The sequence below is a fragment of the Pleurodeles waltl genome, chromosome 3_1 (assembly GCF_031143425.1).
Source record: "Pleurodeles waltl isolate 20211129_DDA chromosome 3_1, aPleWal1.hap1.20221129, whole genome shotgun sequence".
In the NCBI taxonomy this organism is placed as follows: domain Eukaryota; kingdom Metazoa; phylum Chordata; class Amphibia; order Caudata; family Salamandridae; genus Pleurodeles; species Pleurodeles waltl.
In genome coordinates, this window is record NC_090440.1 from 1,550,882,220 (window position 1) to 1,550,900,761 (window position 18,542).

The following is an 18,542-nucleotide window of genomic DNA, read 5'->3' on the forward strand; positions in this document are numbered from 1 at the left end:
TGTGTGGGAAAACTAAAGTACTTCTGTTCTTCCCACATCCATCTTATGAAACCTATTTAAGTATTAGATTTGAAAATTAAGTTTATTGTATTGATTGCAGTTCATTTTGATCAACAAGTTGACAGCTTTCATGTAATGCATAAATGAAGGAGCTCGTGGCAAGGGGGTGTTATTAACTCAGTATAACATGTGGATGTCTGCCTAGATGTAGACAGTGCACTCATGCTATCACATTCTTAGAGTCTCAGGTAGATTTTGAAAAAGGAAACAATAACATATCTATAGGAAACATCGGAAGCCAGGATTTGAGGAGTGGATGTGAAAACAAAAAGGGAGCCCCTGTGGAATCTACCAAACAGGAAGGAAGAGATCAAAATCACAGCTGTGAGACATGAGACCAAAGCAGACTGCAGAGAGGAGTTAAGAAAGAGCATAGTAGAATAACCACTGGTGTCAGACACCACTGTGTTGAATATCGTTTTGGATACAGTGAAAATGCCAGTATCATGCTCGGTCATAATCTAGCAGGCTATGATTTTCAAAAAATTATTGTGACTGGTTGTTGACATTGGTTTTAATGCATTTGCTAGGACAGGGCAAGTCTGAGAGTGGGAGGTAGTTCAGCGGGTCAAATAGGCTGAGTGGGACTTGTGTTTTCAGTAAGGCACCAAGACACTGAATACAAACATCAAAATCCTCTTTAAACATTTTATACAGTAAACACAAAGGAGCATCAAAATGAAACGGAGTAAGGAAGCAGAGCACAAGATGATTTGCTTTCACAAGCTGAAGCAAGGGTGGGGAAGTTTTACAGAAAAAAGTGTCTGTTGGAGGAGAATATTCAGAAATCTACTTGTCCTGTAAAACAAACTGCTTACTCCATTTGATGCCATGCATATCTGTGTCCCTTCATATCGGAGCTCTACAGTGGCAGACTTTGATTATAACAGGGTTCCCAATTTGACCACACTAAGCCATTTTAGGCAATAACAAACTCACTCTGCCTCAGCTCCTGTTCTTTGTCAGAATTGTGAGCATTTGCACCATTGAAAGGCATTTATATTTTCCACCTATATGAACTCTGCATGTATTTATCACAGTCAAAAATATTAAAAAAAAAATCGAAGGTTGTGGGGGAACAGATAGGCCTTAAACTACCTTTGGTGATGTTTGTGATCTAGGTAGATGTGACTGTCTAAATATAATCCGCTTTTCCATAATGTAGTACTGATGGTGGCCAGACGTGATTTGGTAAGACTATGGGTTGTGCCGATGCTACTGAGTGAGGCAGAATGGTTTAGGACCATGGACTGGTGCATGCAAGCCAAGGCTACTGTCTAAGTGCAGAGGATGCACTTATCAGTTTGAAAAGATCTGGGCTAAATGGCAAAACTTGAGCAGTGTGAGAATGAGGAGTGAAATGGAAGCATTGGACAAGGTTATGTCGAGAGAGATGGAAAATGTACATAATGGACACCGAGAAAGGATCAGTGTTGCCCCCCACATACCCTCAGGAGAGGAACTACAGGGTCAGTTGTTGATATGTGGATTGTAAATCCATATAGTGATGCTACCAGTTAAGATTTTTCTGATAATAAAACGTTGCAAGATATGTTTTCCATGTTTGAGAAAACACTTGTTGAAAAGGTAATAAAACTACTTATAAAAAAAAATATATAAATTGTACTAGTTGTCCATGGTTTTATAGCCAACTACCATTATTGAATCTTTCATATATTCATGGGGCATCCAAGATGGCCACACCTTGAAGGTGCTCCGTAACTCATAAGACGAACCCCCAATGCATCCGTCTAGTAAGCCAGCCTGCACCTGCAAAGCCTACGCTGCTAGAGCGGCCTGGGATCAAACAGTGTGCCCGTTGACCGGCAGCCCAGGGGGACTGAGAGGACAGAGAGTGCTGAGAGGCCCAGGGAGAACAGGCTGTCGAACAACAAGGAGACCCAAGACTCAGTGAATATCCGCTCTCCTAGAAGGGCTTCATGTGTTAAGTGGAGTCCAGTTATTGTTCCTTCACGCATAGCCTGGACTGACACACCTCGAAGCTCCTGGAGACCTGGTGCAGCAGGCAGCCTGATCAGTGCTACTTGCTAGGCATACGAGTGGGCTCTGGAGACATGACCTCTATCTCATATCATGCTTGTAGTGGTGCAACCGGAAGGAGACCCAGAAAGTAAACAAATGGAGCACTCTGTGGACTGGCACTCAGGGGACTGCAACGTGGAGGGGAGAAATGCCATAGTTGGGTCAGGGCCCACATATGAAACAGACTTGTAGCAAACCTGTGGGCGGCTTGAGGATACTGGCTGTTCATAGGGACTGGGAGGCATCCAGTGCTGAGGGCAGTGACAGGCGAGCTTGGTAACCTGGTGCCCAGCTTGGGTTGCAAAATCAAGCGCACTATACCCTTGTAATATTTGGGTAGGCATACTCAGGACCTGGTTCTATTGCAGGAGATGCACCTAAAGTGGAACCAACAAAAGGCCATGGACAGGTTTGGATATTCCCTACTGGTTCATGCAGGATATACCATGGATTCTGGAGGAACAGACATTCTTATTTAAAAAAAACAGTACCTTTCAGGCCAATGCGCACCTGGTGGGATCTCCAAGGTCGCTATGCGGAGATATAAGGGGTCTAGGAGGGCCACACACTGAATGTTTGCTCTGTGTATGCACCGCCAAAGCAGCAGACACCGGCACTGCTGGACATAGGGACCTTATTATTGCACCTGATCTCCTCATGTTATGAGGAGATTCGAACCTGGTAGCGGACCATGATGTAGGTAGGGAGTCGCAAGCCAGGGCCAAGTGTGACCCTGAGTTGCTATGGGCCTTTCTGGACGCACTAAGTTTGGTAGACATGTGGCAGAAATACAATCCTGAGACAATACACATCATTCATGGGCGCATAGCAGTTATTTCCGCTTGGACTATTTACTCACCCTACAGACCCACATCGGCATGTTCAGGGGGGCATTCCATGGACTACAAAGGATCTCTGATCGCTCCCCAAGAGAAGTGACATTACTGGGCCCAACTGAGGTACACACGTTGCCCACTAGACTGTAACCATGGCACCTGAGACAACTTGAGAGAGAGGGCGGATCAGTATATCAAAGAAAACTTGGGTTTAGTAGACTCAGCATGTTTCTTGTGGGAAGCCTTCATAACAGTCATTCAGGGAGAAGCACAGGAGGGAATGGGGGAAAAACAAGAAAAGCTGTATGCAATGTGACAAGCTCTAAAGACGCTTTAAAGACCAGGTGTTTGACGATGTTGGGGTGGAGGGATGGAAGGGTGGGGGGAGGGACAGTCGTGGGGGTTGGCTGGATGTGGGGGGAGCTGAGGCTAACCTCCAATATAAGCTGCGCCTTAAGCGTCAAGAACTGCAAGAGTTGGACAAACATCAGGCTTGGGCTCACGCACTGGCAACCAAACAAAAACTCTACGATGTTAGGGATAAAGCTAACAAACTGCTGATGTGGCTCGATAGGCAAGACCAGGAGCATACTTGCATCAGGAAAATAGTGGACGCCGATGGGTTGAAGCAAGTGTTCAGTAAGGAGATCACAAAGGCCTCCATGGACTATTATGAGGGGATCTATGTCACAGAGACCTGGGAGACTGAGGCGGATTGTGCGGACCTCCTGAATAATATTCGGGTGCCACGACTTTCGGGTGAGGACAGGGAAGCCCTTGAGGTGGAACTGACAGAGGACGAAGTTGCCCTCGTGGTAAGGAGCCTCCATTCAGGCAAGGCAGCAGCACCTAGTGGTCTATCTGCGGAACTCCTTTAATGTATATGGACAAAGTGGTGAAACACATGCTGGCCATGTTTCGGGAAGCGAGAAAGGAGGGGAGGCTGCCACCGGACCAGAAGGCTGCAACCATAGTGGGAGTAAAGAAGAAAGATAAGTCCCTGACTGAGTGTGGTGCCTACAAGCCCTTCTCCCTGTTAAATATGGAGGTCAAGGTATTGGTGAAGGCCTTGACAACTAGGTTGCGGATACTGATATCTAAACTCGTACATCAGCTAATCCGGCTTCATGCCGCTCAGAAGTACACGCATTAACTAAAGGCGTCTGCATGGTGTATTACACACAACCAACTTACCAGGCACGCAACAGGCAGCACTCTTTTCACTGAGCGCCAATCTGGCCTTCAACAGTGTTGAATGGCCATAGCTCTTTGCCATCCTTGAGAGTTTTGGCTTAGGTCCACAGGTCTGTGGGTGAGTCCGGCTCCAGTCCCGGAGCCAACGGCTCGGGTCAATGTAACACTCTCTGGAGCCTTCGTTCTACACAGGGGCACTCGAAAGGGGTGTCCGCTCTCCCCCATGATGTCTGCTCTTGCACTCTGGCCTCTGGTGGCCTGGGTCTATCAGGACCCCTTGATATGGGGCATCGGGACTCGTGGAGCATGGGACGAATGAATGTTGCTTTATTCGGATGATATACTGCTCTGTCACTAATCTGTGTTCATTCATTGATAATGCAGGTGTTCCACATATTGAAGAAATACTCAGGATATCAAATAAACTGGGATAAATCCCTGTTCTTTCCATTAGGGGGGCTCCCCCTGTGCTACTGATGGACTGCTCAGGGCCGATAGTCTGAGATGGATATGTGTACCTGGGTATGAAAATGTCACTTACCCAGTGTACATCTGTTCGTGGCATCAGTCGCTGGAGATTCACATGTTCTGCATAGCTCGCCATCTGGTGTTAGGTCGGAGTGTTACAAGTTGTTTTTCTTCGAAGAAGTCTTTCGAGTCACGGGACCGAGTGACTCCTCCTTCTGTCTCCATTGCGCATGGGCGTCGACTCCATCTTCGATTGTTTTCCCCGCAGAGGGTGAGGTAGGAGTTGTGTTGTAGTAATAGTGCCCATGCAATGGAGTGACTAAGTATGTACCTATTTAAGGTTAAAATAATATATATACAAATATACAAAGTTGAAGCTAACTTCCGAACTGCTACAGGCTCCCGGGGAGGTGGGTGGGCACATGTGAATCTCCAGCGACTGATGCCACGAACAGATGTACACTGGGTAAGTGACATTTTCAGTTCGATGGCATCTGTCGCTGTAGATACACATGTTCTGCATAGACTAGTAAGCAGTTATCTCCCCAAAAGCGGTGGCTCAGCCTGTAGGAATGGAAGTGGTTTGAAATAATGTTCTTAACACGGCTTGACCTACTGTGGCTTGCTGTGCAGATAGCACGTCTACACAGTAGTGCTTGGTGAACGTGTGTGGCGTAGACCATGTGGCTGCCTTACATATTTCTTGCATTGGGATGTTTCCTAGAAAGGCCATGGTAGCACCTTTTTTTCTGGTTGAGTGTGCCCTTGGTGTAATGGGCAGTTGTCGTTTTGCTTTAAGGTAGCAGATTTGGATGCATTTAACTATCCATCTGGCTATACCTTGTTTTGATATTGGGTTTCCTGCATGAGGTTTTTGGAATGCAATAAATAGTTGTTTAGTCTTTCTGATGTTTTTCGTTCTGTCAATGTAGTACATTAATGCTCTTTTGACATCTAATGTATGTAGTGCCCTCTCAGCTACGGAATCTGGCTGTGGGAAGAACACTGGTAGTTCCACTGTTTGATTTAGGTGGAACGGTGAAATAACCTTTGGTAAAAATTTAGGATTAGTCCTTAGGACGACTTTATTTTTGTGTAGTTGTATAAAAGGTTCTTGTATTGTAAACGCCTGAATTTCGCTTACTCTTCTTAGAGATGTAATGGCGATGAGAAATGCAACCTTCCAGGTTAGGAACTGTATTTCGCAAGAGTGCATGGGTTCATAAGGTGGACCCATGAGTCTTGTTAAGACAACATTTAAGTTCCATGAAGGAACAGGTGGTGTTCTTGGTGGTATAATTCTTTTAAGGCCTTCCATGAATGCTTTAATGACTGGTATCCTATATAGGGAAGTTGAATAGGTAGTCTGCAGGTATGCAGATATTGCCGCAAGGTGTATTTTAATGGAAGAGAAGGCAAGGTTAGATTTTTGTAAGTGAAGCAAGTAACCCACTACATCCTTTGGAGTTGCGTGTAAAGGTTGGATCTGATTATGATGGCAGTAGCAGACAAACCTCTTCCATTTACTTGCATAGCAGTGCCTAGTGGAAGGCCTTCTGGCTTGCTTTATGACTTCCATACATTCTTGGGTAAGTTGTAAGTGTCCGAATTCTAGGATTTCAGGAGCCAGATTGCTAGATTCAGCGATGCTGGATCTGGATGTCTGATCTGTTGGTTGTGTTGTGTTAACAGATCCGGCCTGTTGGGCAATTTGATGTGGGGTACTACTGATAGGTCTAGCAGTGTTGTGTACCAGGGTTGCCTTGCCCAAGTTGGTGCTATTAAAATGAGTTTGAGTTTGTCTTGACTCAATTTGTTTACCAGATAAGGAAGGAGAGGGAGAGGAGGAAAAGCGTAGGCAAATATCCCTGACCAGTTCATCCATAGGGCATTGCCTTGGGACTGCCTGTGTGGGTATCTGGATGCGAAGTTTTGGCATTTTGCGTTCTCTCTTGTTGCAAACAAGTCTATTTGAGGTGTTCCCCAGAGTCTGAAGTAAGTGTTTAGAATTTGGGGGTGAATTTCCCATTCGTGGACTTGTTGGTGATCTCGAGAGAGATTGTCTGCAAGTTGATTCTGGATCCCTGGAATAAACTGCGCTATTAGGCGAATGTGTTTGTGAATTGCCCATCGCCATATCTTCTGTGCTAGAAGGCTCAACTGCGTTGAGTGTGTCCCCCCCTGTTTGTTTAGATAATACATTGTTGTCATGTTGTCTGTTTTGACAAGAATGTATTTGTGAGTTATAATTGGTTGGAAAGCCCGTAATGCTTGAAAAACTGCTAGCATTTCTAGGTGATTTATATGCAGTTTTGTTTGATGTACGTTCCATTGTCCTTGTATGCTGTGTTGATCGAGGTGTGCTCCCCACCCTGTCATGGAAGCATCTGTTGTTATCACGTATTGTGGCACTGGGTCTTGGAATGGCTGCCCTTTGTTTAAATTTATACTGTTCCACCATAGAAGCGAGAGGTAAGTTTGGCGGTCTATCAACACCAGATCTAGAAGGTGACCCTGTGCTTGTGACCATTGTGATGCTAGGCACTGTTGTAAGGGCCTCATGTGTAGTCTTGCGTTCGGGACAATGGCTATGCATGAAGACATCATGCCTAGGAGTTGTAATATCATCTTTGCTTGTATTGTTTGCGTTGGATACATGCGTTGTATGATCTTGTTGAAATTTTGAATTCTTTGTGGACTTGGAGTGGCTACTCCTTTTGTTGTGTCTATTATGGCTCCCAGGTATTGTTGTACTTTGCACGGCAAAATGTTGGATTTTGCAAAGTTGACGGTGAAACCTAGTTTGTAGAGGGTTTGTATGATTTGATTTGTGTGTTGTAAGCACTTGGTTAGTGAATTGGTTTTGATTAGCCAGTCGTCTAGATACGGGAATACATGTATTTGCTGCCTTCTGATGTGTGCAGCCACTACTGCTAGACATTTTGTAAAGACTCTTGGTGCGGTTGTTAAACCAAAAGGCAATACTTTGAATTGGTAATGTATTCCTTTGAATACGAACCGTAGGTATTTTCTGTGAGATTGATGTATTGGTATATGGAAATACGCGTCTTTGAGGTCTAAGGTTGTCATGTAGTCCTGTAGTTTTAGCAATGGTAACACCTCTTGTAGCGTGACCATGTGAAAGTGGTCTGATTTGATGTAGGTGTTTAGTATTCTGAGGTCTAGGATTGGTCTCAGTGTTTTGTCCTTTTTGGTATTAAGAAGTACAGTGAATAGACTCCTGTGTTTGTTTGTGTGTTTGGTACTAATTCGATTGCATTCTTTTGCAATAGTGCTTGAACTTCTATTTCCAGAAGTTCGGAATGTTGTTTTGACAAATTCTGTGCTTTTGGTGGTATGTTTGGAGGGAATTGTAGGAATTCTATGCAATAACCATGTTGGATAATTGCTAAGACCCAAGTGTCTGTAGTTATTTCCTCCCCTGCTTTGTAATAATGACCTATTCTTCCCCCCACTGGTGTTGTGTGGAGGGGGTGAGTGACATCTGAGTCACTGCTTGGTTGTAGGGGTTTTGGGGCTTTGAAATTTTCCTCTATTCCTAGGGAATTGCCCTCCTCTGTATTGGCCCCGAAAGCCTCCCCTGTACTGTCCCTGGTAGCTGGACGGTGTTGCCTGCGAGGTGCTGGCTTGTGTGGCCTGACCCCGAAACCCCCCTCTAAAGGGTGTCTTGCGGAAGGTGCTGTAGGTTCCTCTGCTCTGCAGGGAGTAGAGTGCGCCCATGGCTTTAGCAGTGTCAGTGTCTTTTTTAAGTTTTTCGAATGCCGTGTCCACTTCTGGTCCGAACAGTTGTTTTTCGTTGAATGGCATATTGAGCACTGCCTGCTGTATCTCTGGTTTGAACCCAGACGTTCTTAGCCATGCGTGCCTTCTAATGGTCACAGATGTATTAATTGTTCTTGCAGCTGTGTCTGCTGCGTCCATAGAAGATCGTATCTGGGTATTTGATATGTTCTGTCCTTCCTCAACCACCTGCTTTGCCCTTTTTTGTAGTTCCTTGGGTAGATGCTCGATGAGGTGTTGCATCTCATCCCAATGGGCTCTGTCATAGCGCGCCAGTAGTGCTTGAGAGTTAGCGATGCGCCACTGGTTTGCAGCTTGTACTGCGACTCTTTTCCCAGCTGCATCGAACTTGCGGCTCTCTTTATCTGGGGGTGGTGCATCCCCAGATGTGTGGGAGTTGGCTCTTTTCCGAGCTGCTCCTACTACGATGGAATCTGGTGGCAGCTGTGTGGTGATGAAAACAGGGTCTGTAGGAGGTGCCTTCTATTTCTTTTCCACCCTTGGCGTTATTTCCCTACTTTTGACCGGCTCCTTGAAGATTTCCTTTGCGTGCCGAAGCATACCTGGCAGCATAGGCAGGCTTTGGTAGGAGCTGTGGGTGGAGGAGAGGGTGTTGAATAAAAAGTCATCCTCGACTTGTTCTGAGTGGAGGTTTACGTTGTGGAATTGTGCTGCTCTAGCCACCACTTGAGAATATGCTGTGCTGTCTTCTGGTGGTGAGGGCTTTGTTGGATATGCCTCCGGACTGTTGTCCGACACTGGGGCGTCATATAAGTCCCAAGCGTCTTGATCCTGGTCACCTTGGCTCATGGTGGTGTGAGCCGGGGAATGTGACGGAGTTTGCGTCAGTGAGACGTTAATTACAGGTGGAGGAGAGGGTGGCGGAGTCACCTTTTTCACCATTTTTGTTTGTGGCGCCTGGTCTGTTTGAAACTCCAGTCTCCTTTTTCTCCTAATAGGGGGAAGGGTGCTTATTTTTCCTGTTCCCTGCTGTATGAAAATACGTTTTTGCGTATGGTCCACTTCGGTGGATTGCAGCTCTTCCTCAAACCTATGCTTTCGCATCTGAGAGGACAGTGATTGCTCCTCTGTATAAGAGCCTGGACCTGGGTCGGTTACGGGATGTTTCGGCACCGAAACCCTGCCTGTATCTTTTTTCGGCTCAGAGGTGGCTTTTTTCATTTTTGGAGTCGAAACCTCTCGGCGTCGATCTTCGTCGGTGCCGCTGTCTCGGCGTCGAGCCGTTTCTACACCGCTATCTCGGTGTCGTTGCTTTTCTCCAGCACTTTCTCGATCCCGAGAAGGCTGCGTGCCGGTGTCTCGACCGGAGTCGGACGATCTCGGCACTGTTTGGGCCTTTTTCGGTGCCGATGGTCGGTCACCGAATTTATGGGTGGAGCCATGGCCTGGTGGCAGTGGCGTCCCCGGGCCTTGTCACTTTTCTTATGTGTTGTTTTCGACGTCTTACTCACGGTTCTTTGATCGTCGAATTCCTCGGAGTCCGATTCGTGGATCGAAAAGGTTTCTTCTTCCTCTTGTTCCTCGAACTCTCGGTGCGCTGTCGGCGTGGACGCCATCTGAAGTCTCCTGGCTCGACGGTCACGGAGTGTCTTTCGGGACCGGAACGCGTGACAGGCTTCGCAAGTCTCCTCACTGTGCTCAGGTGACAGGCACAGGTTACAGACCAAATGTTGGTCTGTATACGGGTATTTGTTGTGGCATTTGGGACAAAAACGGAACGGGGTCCGTTCCATCGGCGTTGTTCGACACGCGGTCGGGCCGCCCAGGCCCCGACGGGGGATCGAAAACTACCCCGAAGGGCACCGGAGCGCGTCGATCTTCGATGCGGTGTTGAATCTAACTACGCCGATCCCGAACGCAACAATACCGACGAAAATCTTCCGATATTTACTAACTTTCAGTTCCGAAACTCGGAGCGACAGGAACACGTCCGAACCCGATGGCGGAAAGAAAACAATCGAAGATGGAGTCGACGCCCATGCGCAATGGAGACAGAAGGAGGAGTCACTCGGTCCCGTGACTCGAAAGACTTCTTCGAAGAAAAACAACTTGTAACACTCCGACCCAACACCAGATGGCGAGCTATGCAGAACATGTGTATCTACAGCGACAGATGCCATCGAACTCTATGTTACTAGAGACCCAGACCATTATGTGAGGGTGAACCTTCTCCCATAGTTGAGCAGACTACATATGGGACATCGAACAATGGAGAACCCTCCCGCTTTCACTTATGTGAAGGGCTGCCCTGTATAAAATGATGGCATTACCAAGCCTGCTATATGTACTCCAGAACACACCCTACAGGATTTCACCAGAGGTATAGAGGCGCATTGAGCGGGAAGTCAGATTGTTACTGTGGGAAGGAGGTAGTTCTCGCACAGCATTGTGTAAGTTGCAACAAGGCTTATATGAGGGGGGCCTGCCCGTCCCAGACCTCCTCCAGTATTATTGGGCATCACAGCTCATAAGTGTTAATGACTGGGCCTTTGCTGACCAAACAAAGCCGGCGTTTCGAGTGGACAGAAACACAATAGGGAGCGGAGGCTATGAAGCGACACTATATACTCGATCGAGTGAACGGGCCTTGCTAATTCACAAATGCACTGTTGTGCGGGTGTGAAAGGAGGCGTCACGGTACCTGAGATGGGGGATTACCTGGACCATCTGGACCCCTTTGTAGCACAGTGATCTCCGAGAGGTCAGAGCTCTGAAAAATTCAAGAAATAGGCCATTCTGGGAATTGATTATTTGGGGGATGTTTCAAGCAAGCAGGCACCAGTGACGGTTGACGATGTTTGTCAAGAATAAGAAATGGCGGAGACCAAGAGTTGTAGTTATATGCAACTCTGGCACAGCATTCAGCAGGTGGAGGGTGATCAGCCCCACTGGAAGACCACCTCCTCTCGGCTCCGGTTGAAAACAAGAATCTCACTGATCTATAAGAAGTTAAATAACTCAACGGATCCACTGACTGCTCTACGTACAGCTGGGAGGATGATATAGGGGTGTTGGATGATGACGAGTTAGTAGAGGCGCAATAGATCCCCAGAGAGGTGGCAATAGCTGCTCGCTTCAGATTAATCCAATAGCGAATATTGCGCCGGGCCTACTACCCTAGTGTGCTACTAAACAGGATGAGCCGGGAGATTCCCCACTCTGTTAAGGGTGATGCGGGCAGGAGGGAACATTCTTTCATACATTGTGGACCTGTCCTGAGATACAACTTTTTGGGAGGCAGTGCTGGGGATTATGCCAGTGTGCTTGAACAAGAGGTCCCCTTAAACCCTAAACTTCTCCTCTTAAATATATGGAGAAGAGGTCTGGTCAAATTATCAACAGCTCTGGCTCACAGCAATGGAAGTGGTGGCCAAGCGCAATATAGCACGAGCCCGAGACAGGGGGGCGGGGGTTCCTCCTCGAGTGAAAGAATGGAAGACTGATCTGGATTTTTGTAGGGGGCGGAGAGAGTGGTTTACCAAAGTAGGGGATGCCCTGAAAATGGGATAAGATAGGCAGGTGTGGGGCTTATAGTGGAGAGGGCTAAGGGGAGGTGGGGGAAAGGATGGAGCTGGAAGTTCATTGGTGGGGAGATACTTCACGGGCCCTGCATTGCTACTATTAATTACAGCGATGCTACATTTTATTATGTTAAATTATCTGCTGACAATATGGTCTTTTACCTGTGAGACATTGTATAAGTCTCTGCTAATTGTCTTTTCTGAGCAACAATCGTTTAAGTAGATTAATAAAAAGATTTAAAAAAATCTTTCACATATTAGCATGCAAACGTATTTTGTAATAATCAATGTCCTGAAGAAATTAGATCTAAAATTTCATTTTACCATGTCACTACATGTCATCATTTTTCTAGTTGCTAATACATTTTTCTTAGATGCATTTTATTCCTAAACCAAATGACCATCTACTATTTATCCTTTTGATGATTTCACTTGTAGGTGAGGTGTGTGCCCTACAAAGTTCCATATTTAAGGTTTTCAAAGCAGGATCTGGGCTCCGTTGGAATCTAAATATCAGTTCACCTGGATGGGCAGATGATTAAAATTGACCTACGATAAACTGTAGTTTTGAAGATAAACTAATTTATTGCTTGAACAGTGTTCCACAGCTGCAGCAAATTTACTTAATGTATTAATTACATGCTCAGGAAAAAGCAGGCCTCATTTTCAATCCCTATACAGGCGACAATATAGACCTATCGACCTGATGTATTCTATGCACTGCTTACCTCTGCCTTCAATGTTTTCAACAAGGCAGAAAAGTCAATCAAACTGGATTTAAGACAGGAATTTTAAGAAGAGAGATAACTCCTCTATCATCAGGCAGAGTGCAAACAATCAAGAAGCATTATAGTTGCATTAGCAAAAACAGCAAATCATTACATTTCACAAATATTTTCATACAATTAACTTTGAAACCATTGAGTCCGTGATGCAAGTGGAGACAAGTGCTCACTTGAGTGGTTTCCAGCACCTGCTCAAAAAGTAAAAGCGTTGTAATAATCAATCATATATATGATTTTGAACAGCTTGTAAATACAGGCACTATGTGTCTTGACTTTCCACTAGAAGGTGCGTCCTTGACATAACTACACCATCATCCTGTAAACTGGTAGCCAAGTGGTTTGTAGTACAGAAGGGTATATGGACAAAAAACTGGCTTGTCCAGCGGACATAATAGATCTGAAGACTTGTCTCCAATCAAAAACTGAGCCTGTGGCACTGGAAGATAGAAATTCCACACCCTTCACTAAAAATATTGTAGGCCTTATACAGAAAATACACCCTACCTGTTCCAGTACGATACATGGCTGACTGAGACCCCTGGCGCAGTTCCACTGTTCCATGATTCGGACTGCGGTAGACAGGACTATAGTATGTCCTCCCTTCATAGATGGGGGTGATGTGCAAGTCGGGTGATGCAGCTGACCGTAGTTCTTGCCCAAGCTGGCTGTGCTGACTAGCATAGGAGCTTCTCAAGCCTGAAAACAAAAATGTGCGTACAGTAAGGTAAACAAATGTGAAGAGATATTTGCCACCATTCTGTATTAAATTATTCAGACACTGTATGAGTTTTTTTCAAACAGTGATTAAGATATTCCAGTGCACTACTGGCATAGGTTGTGTTAAAATTGCAGGATTCACAAATCCCTCACTCTAATCTGCACCCACAGAGCATGGCCACCATAGGTTGTAAAATGAAGGTAAAGTTACACTTCTCTGCTTCCTCTTTTTCGAGTAAAGATCGTTTTTGAAATAGTATTACATATACCACAATTTTTTTTAAGTGCAACATTCTTCTTGAAATGGGATCTTGGTACTATTTTATATATGGGAAGAATAAATGTACTGACAGAATAGGTTTAGTTAAGTGTGTGAAGAAAGCTTTGTCATTCATTTGCTGAACACGAGCCAATGGCTATATTATAAGGCAAAAGCACAAAGAGAAGGTTAAGACACAATGCCTGCCATGTCTCAAAGAAGTGATTTTAAGAAAGATGATGATGATGATGGCATTGCAAAGAGAATAGTCCGGGGGAACTGAAAGACCCATTAAGATAAATCTGTCTGAATCATGCATGGAGACTAACGCGCTGCTAAGATTACATTTCCTGCACATGAAGAGTAGGTTTAAGGCCATCTTCTGGGCAACTCTAGAGTATTACATTAGATCTTTAGGAAGCCTAGACTGATGCTACTGCCAAAATGTATATCAAATTAGGTAAATATTCTTTAACAGTTTAGTGAGGTAAAATAGTGGTTGGTTAAGGTTGTTGCAAAAGTTTCTGAACAGAAGAAAGTTTGAGCTGCTGACCCAGCTCATTACATCATCAATGACAATGTCCAGGTTCCTACAAAGTTGCAACATTATGGACATGCTCTTATCCTAGGAGAAGCGAGAATTTCATATATTGATTGAGTTCCATGTGATCGGGATTTGTCTGACGGTACTTGAAATTAAAACCTAGTTAAGTTAGATTTAAGTACTTAGCATACAGGACCTGCTGTCCATGCAAAAATGTGGAAAGTAACTACAGGTATGTGTTGAATGAATGTGCTTGAGTAGGTAGTCATCGGATGCCAACAAAGGTACCCCGAGAGGCACATTCATACAGATTGTGCAAGACTGACGTCTGTTAAATAGAAATTATGCCACTGACAAGTTACACTACTACTAGCATTAGCTTCAAATAAAAGGTCTTCTTGGACCACTGTCAATACTTTCCATGATCTGAAAGCAGTAAACATAAGGTCATTTGGGTCAATAAAGGCATGCAGTGGAACTGGTGTTTGTTCCTTACATTCAACCGCGAGGGTTAACTGTGAGATGGACCAGTAAATATCAAGGATTAAAATATTTGGCATCGACTTCTTAATTAATAAATTACATGCAGCAGTTTACTGGTCATTGATAAAAAGCTAGAGGAAAAGATATTAGGCAGGTTTCTGAGGTCCAGGCCTACCAGGGTGCTCAATTCCAGATATAAGCAGGGAGGTTCAAGAATAATAAAGGGGGTCAAAACTACTAAACAAAGGATGCTAATTGATAATACTAAAACAGATGAACGGCTCTATGACGAACTGGTGGAGTATGAATGAGTTCAGATTGAAGTGCTATACGGAGTCAGAACTTGCAATCTTAATGATATCTGTACTAATATCAGCTGTTGTGGCCAACTGCCAACGATCCAGTAGGCTCCTCGTGATCTCTGCTACTGAACCCTGTAATATGCTGAATCCACAGTCCATGGGTTCTGTGCTTACATACACACAGAATATGGCTTGGTCGCACTTCTGCATACTTGAATGTATGAATTCACCCCAGAATGCACTAGTATGAAAGTATCTAAATTGTGACAGCAGCTATTTAGTTACTCCTCAAAGAAAGGTCATTTGATGGTGCAAGTGGTTTCCTAGAATAAGTAACCACTTTCAGTATATTCATGCACCACGGTCATGAATTAAAACACCAGCAAGCATAACCTACAGTGTGTGCAGTGGACAATGTTGTCCCATCAACCTGTGCAGCACTCTGCGGTCCTGCCAATTAGAGTTAAATATGGAGAACCACTTTCCACAAAGCAGACAGACTGGATCAAAGGCTGGTGGTAAAGAGACTGAGGAAGCAAGTGCTGGTATGCTCACTCTTCTGTGGTGGTTTAATCTACAGAAAGAAGTTATATATATACTAGCTCGGGGATCAGGGACTTTTCTGATCTTACACCCAGCATGGGATGGAGGACAATCATTGCAAGGAGAGTGAAATATATATATTTAAATAAATACAGGGAGAGTAACTCTGTATGACACCCAACACACAGTAATAGGCTACAATGGATTGGGCCAAAGTGTGAAAGAGTGCATATGAAGTGTCGTCTGCTTCGACTGCTTGCTTCTGAAATGAAGCACAGTTGGATATTTGGGAGGAAGAAAAGGTATCAACATACCCACAGGAGACAGTGGTAAAATTCCTGTGAGCCATTTGTGTTGACTGCCTAAAAGTTTAAGTACGCTACCCTGGGACCTCCAAACAACTCTGCAGCTCCAGAAGGAGAACACTGTTGTGGCAGTTGGGATAACCCATGCGGGTCCACAGGTGCCGATAGAGATTTATGGAAGTTTAGAATGCCATACGTTTTATGCCAGTGTACAGAATGCCATGGGGAATACATAGGTGGACTTATAAACATGTCTGCTATATGTGATTTAGGGGAACTCATGGATTCTCTAATTAGTGGCCAGCTGGTGAGGTGCACAAATAGGTCCAAAATGCAGGAAAAACTATTACCATACTTGAGAGCAAGGAGCGTACTGAGGCATGTGAAAGAGTTCACTGGATTCAAACGTGTGACTCTTGTGCTCGGAAAAAAATGACGTTGCTAAAGACGATGTGAGCAGTCCAGCACAAATCAATGCAGTAAAAGTTGCAGGTGGCAAAAATAAATTAACTTATTTTACATGTGCTAATTTGGGACACAATTTCAACAGCATGACAAGTTTTTGCCAGGCAACCATTGTGCCTTAAAAGCCGAATAAATGGACACTATGCCAAGGTGTGTAAAATGTGAAAAGTTAATCTACTGGAGATTAGCATGGGACAGAAAAAGAAGCTTGTGTGCTGTTGTCACAAGATCAGGCAGAGATGTCAGCAAGTGATCGGAGATTGGACTGCAAAGAGATGATACTGTCAGACTTAAATTTACCGTATACACTGGTGGTGACAATGATTTGAAAGGATATTTGGTGAGCTTATGGGAAAAAACGAGAGAGAATAGGATATTATCCTGAAGTTATGGAGAGGGGGAGTTATGCATGGCAACTGAGGTCAAGTGGTAAGGTGCAAGTGACAAAAATAAGTGATAACTTGTTAGGCTGTAGGCATTAGATAATGCCAAGGAACAAGTGTTGTAAGTATTTACATCCACTGTAAGAACATATTTGTTTTGTACATTTTCTGATGTGTTTGCTGGGGAATTAGACTGCAGAAAGGGTATGCGCCCCCATCATACAAAGGAGAAGAGCTAAGCCTATGGTACATAAAGCAAGATAGGTAGCAGTGATCTAAAGGAGCCTTTAAAGGGAAGAGTTGAAGAGGTTGATGAAAAGCCTCAGAATGGCTAGTGCACACTGTTGTGAACCCTAGGTAAGGAAGCAAAGACATATGTCTGTTGACCTTAGAAACATGAACAGAAACATACGGGTTAACCAACATCCAACATCAAATACTAGTCAAGCATTGACTACCTAAATGATGTAGAGGCATGCATTAGACTATCATCAAGTAAAAGTAGAAGAGGGTTCTTCTAGGCACCTCACATAATTTGGTGCACCACTGGGTGTATTCAGGCTTGTATGGGTGCCCCTTGATCTTTTGTCATTTGCTGATTTTTTTTCCAGAGAGATGAAAACTTTATGTTCTTCCCCGGCGACATTCTGCTGTACACAAGAAGGGTCAAAGGGCATGACAAAGATTTCAGTGAGGTATGATCTAGTTTGAAAGGATGAGGATCGAAGCTCAAGGTAGAAAATATCAGTTTAGAGCGAGCACTAGAGAGTGTCTGGCTTACCTCATATCTCCAGAGAGTAAAAGCACAAACCGATTTGAGAAGTGTTGATAGCTAATATGTGTACCAGAAACCAAAGATGAGAAGCAAAATATTTTAGGGCTAGTGTGGTACTATTCCAAGTTCGATCAGAATGTTGCATTGGTTTCCAGTCCCTTGAAACCTTGGATGTACTGCCACATTGCAGAGTTGGTTTGATTAAAAGAACAAGGCAGTGCTAGCTATATACAGGAATTTCAAGGTGCCTGCAAATTGACAATGGACTGGAGGTGGTCATAGCCTTTGCTTCTACGGCATTGCCTAGAGCGGAGGAAAATTATTTGGTCATACAAAGGGGCGCAATGGGGTTTAGTTGTGCTACTCATCCTCCTCAGGAGATATAAAGAGAAAACTTTATTGAAAATTGTTACTTCTTCTGCCTCTCTCTGTTTTACCCCCCGAGTCGTTTTATGATCAGTCCTCTTGTAGACTTCTGAGATGTGATAGTCTTTGTTTTACAATAACCACGTTTAATTTAGTGTGGATATCCTACAACTGAGCCGAGTCATTTTCTCCGTTGGCGGTGGTCCTCTATTACACAGAGAGTTTATTTTATGGGTGACTCATGAGTGACATTTAATGAAGTGGGTTAGCACAAAAAAAAAAAAAAAAAAAAAAAAGACAATGAGGCCGTGGCCTTTCTCAAATATCAATAAATGAAGACAAAACGAAGACTAAAACCTTAAAGTTAAATCATCCATCTAGCCAACTTTAATACAGCTTCGCATATGCTAAAATTTGGAACATTACTAACGAAAGATAAAAAAAAAAGCTATTTTTCGAATTAAACCAGTGAAGAGCAGCAACCACTCAAATTCATAGGAGAAAAGAATGACAGACAATCTAAATAGGTGAATATGGCAGAAGAACTGTTATTAAAGACACGTGCTGCAACAACCAGGAAGACAAAAAGTCTCAGTAATTGTGTTACTAATGGAGCCTTTCTCAGACTGCAGACCTGTTCTTAAAACTCTACCTTTAAAAAGGAATCGCAT

General features: G+C 44.3%; 1 protein-coding gene across 8 annotated transcripts in view; it reads right to left on the reverse strand.

Moving 5' to 3' along the window:
• Window positions 1-18,542, reverse strand: part of PKP4 (plakophilin 4) — a 643,120-nt gene that overhangs the window by 208,541 nt on the left and 416,037 nt on the right. For 4 of the 8 annotated variants that reach the window (XM_069225133.1, XM_069225134.1, XM_069225132.1 and 1 more), the window contains exon 9: window positions 13,234-13,425. The exons of the other annotated variants lie outside the window; for them this stretch is intronic. In XM_069225133.1, coding sequence (XP_069081234.1) covers window positions 13,234-13,425 — 192 coding nt within the window. The remainder of the gene's footprint in view (window positions 1-13,233; window positions 13,426-18,542) is intronic. 8 annotated transcript variants of the gene reach the window in all.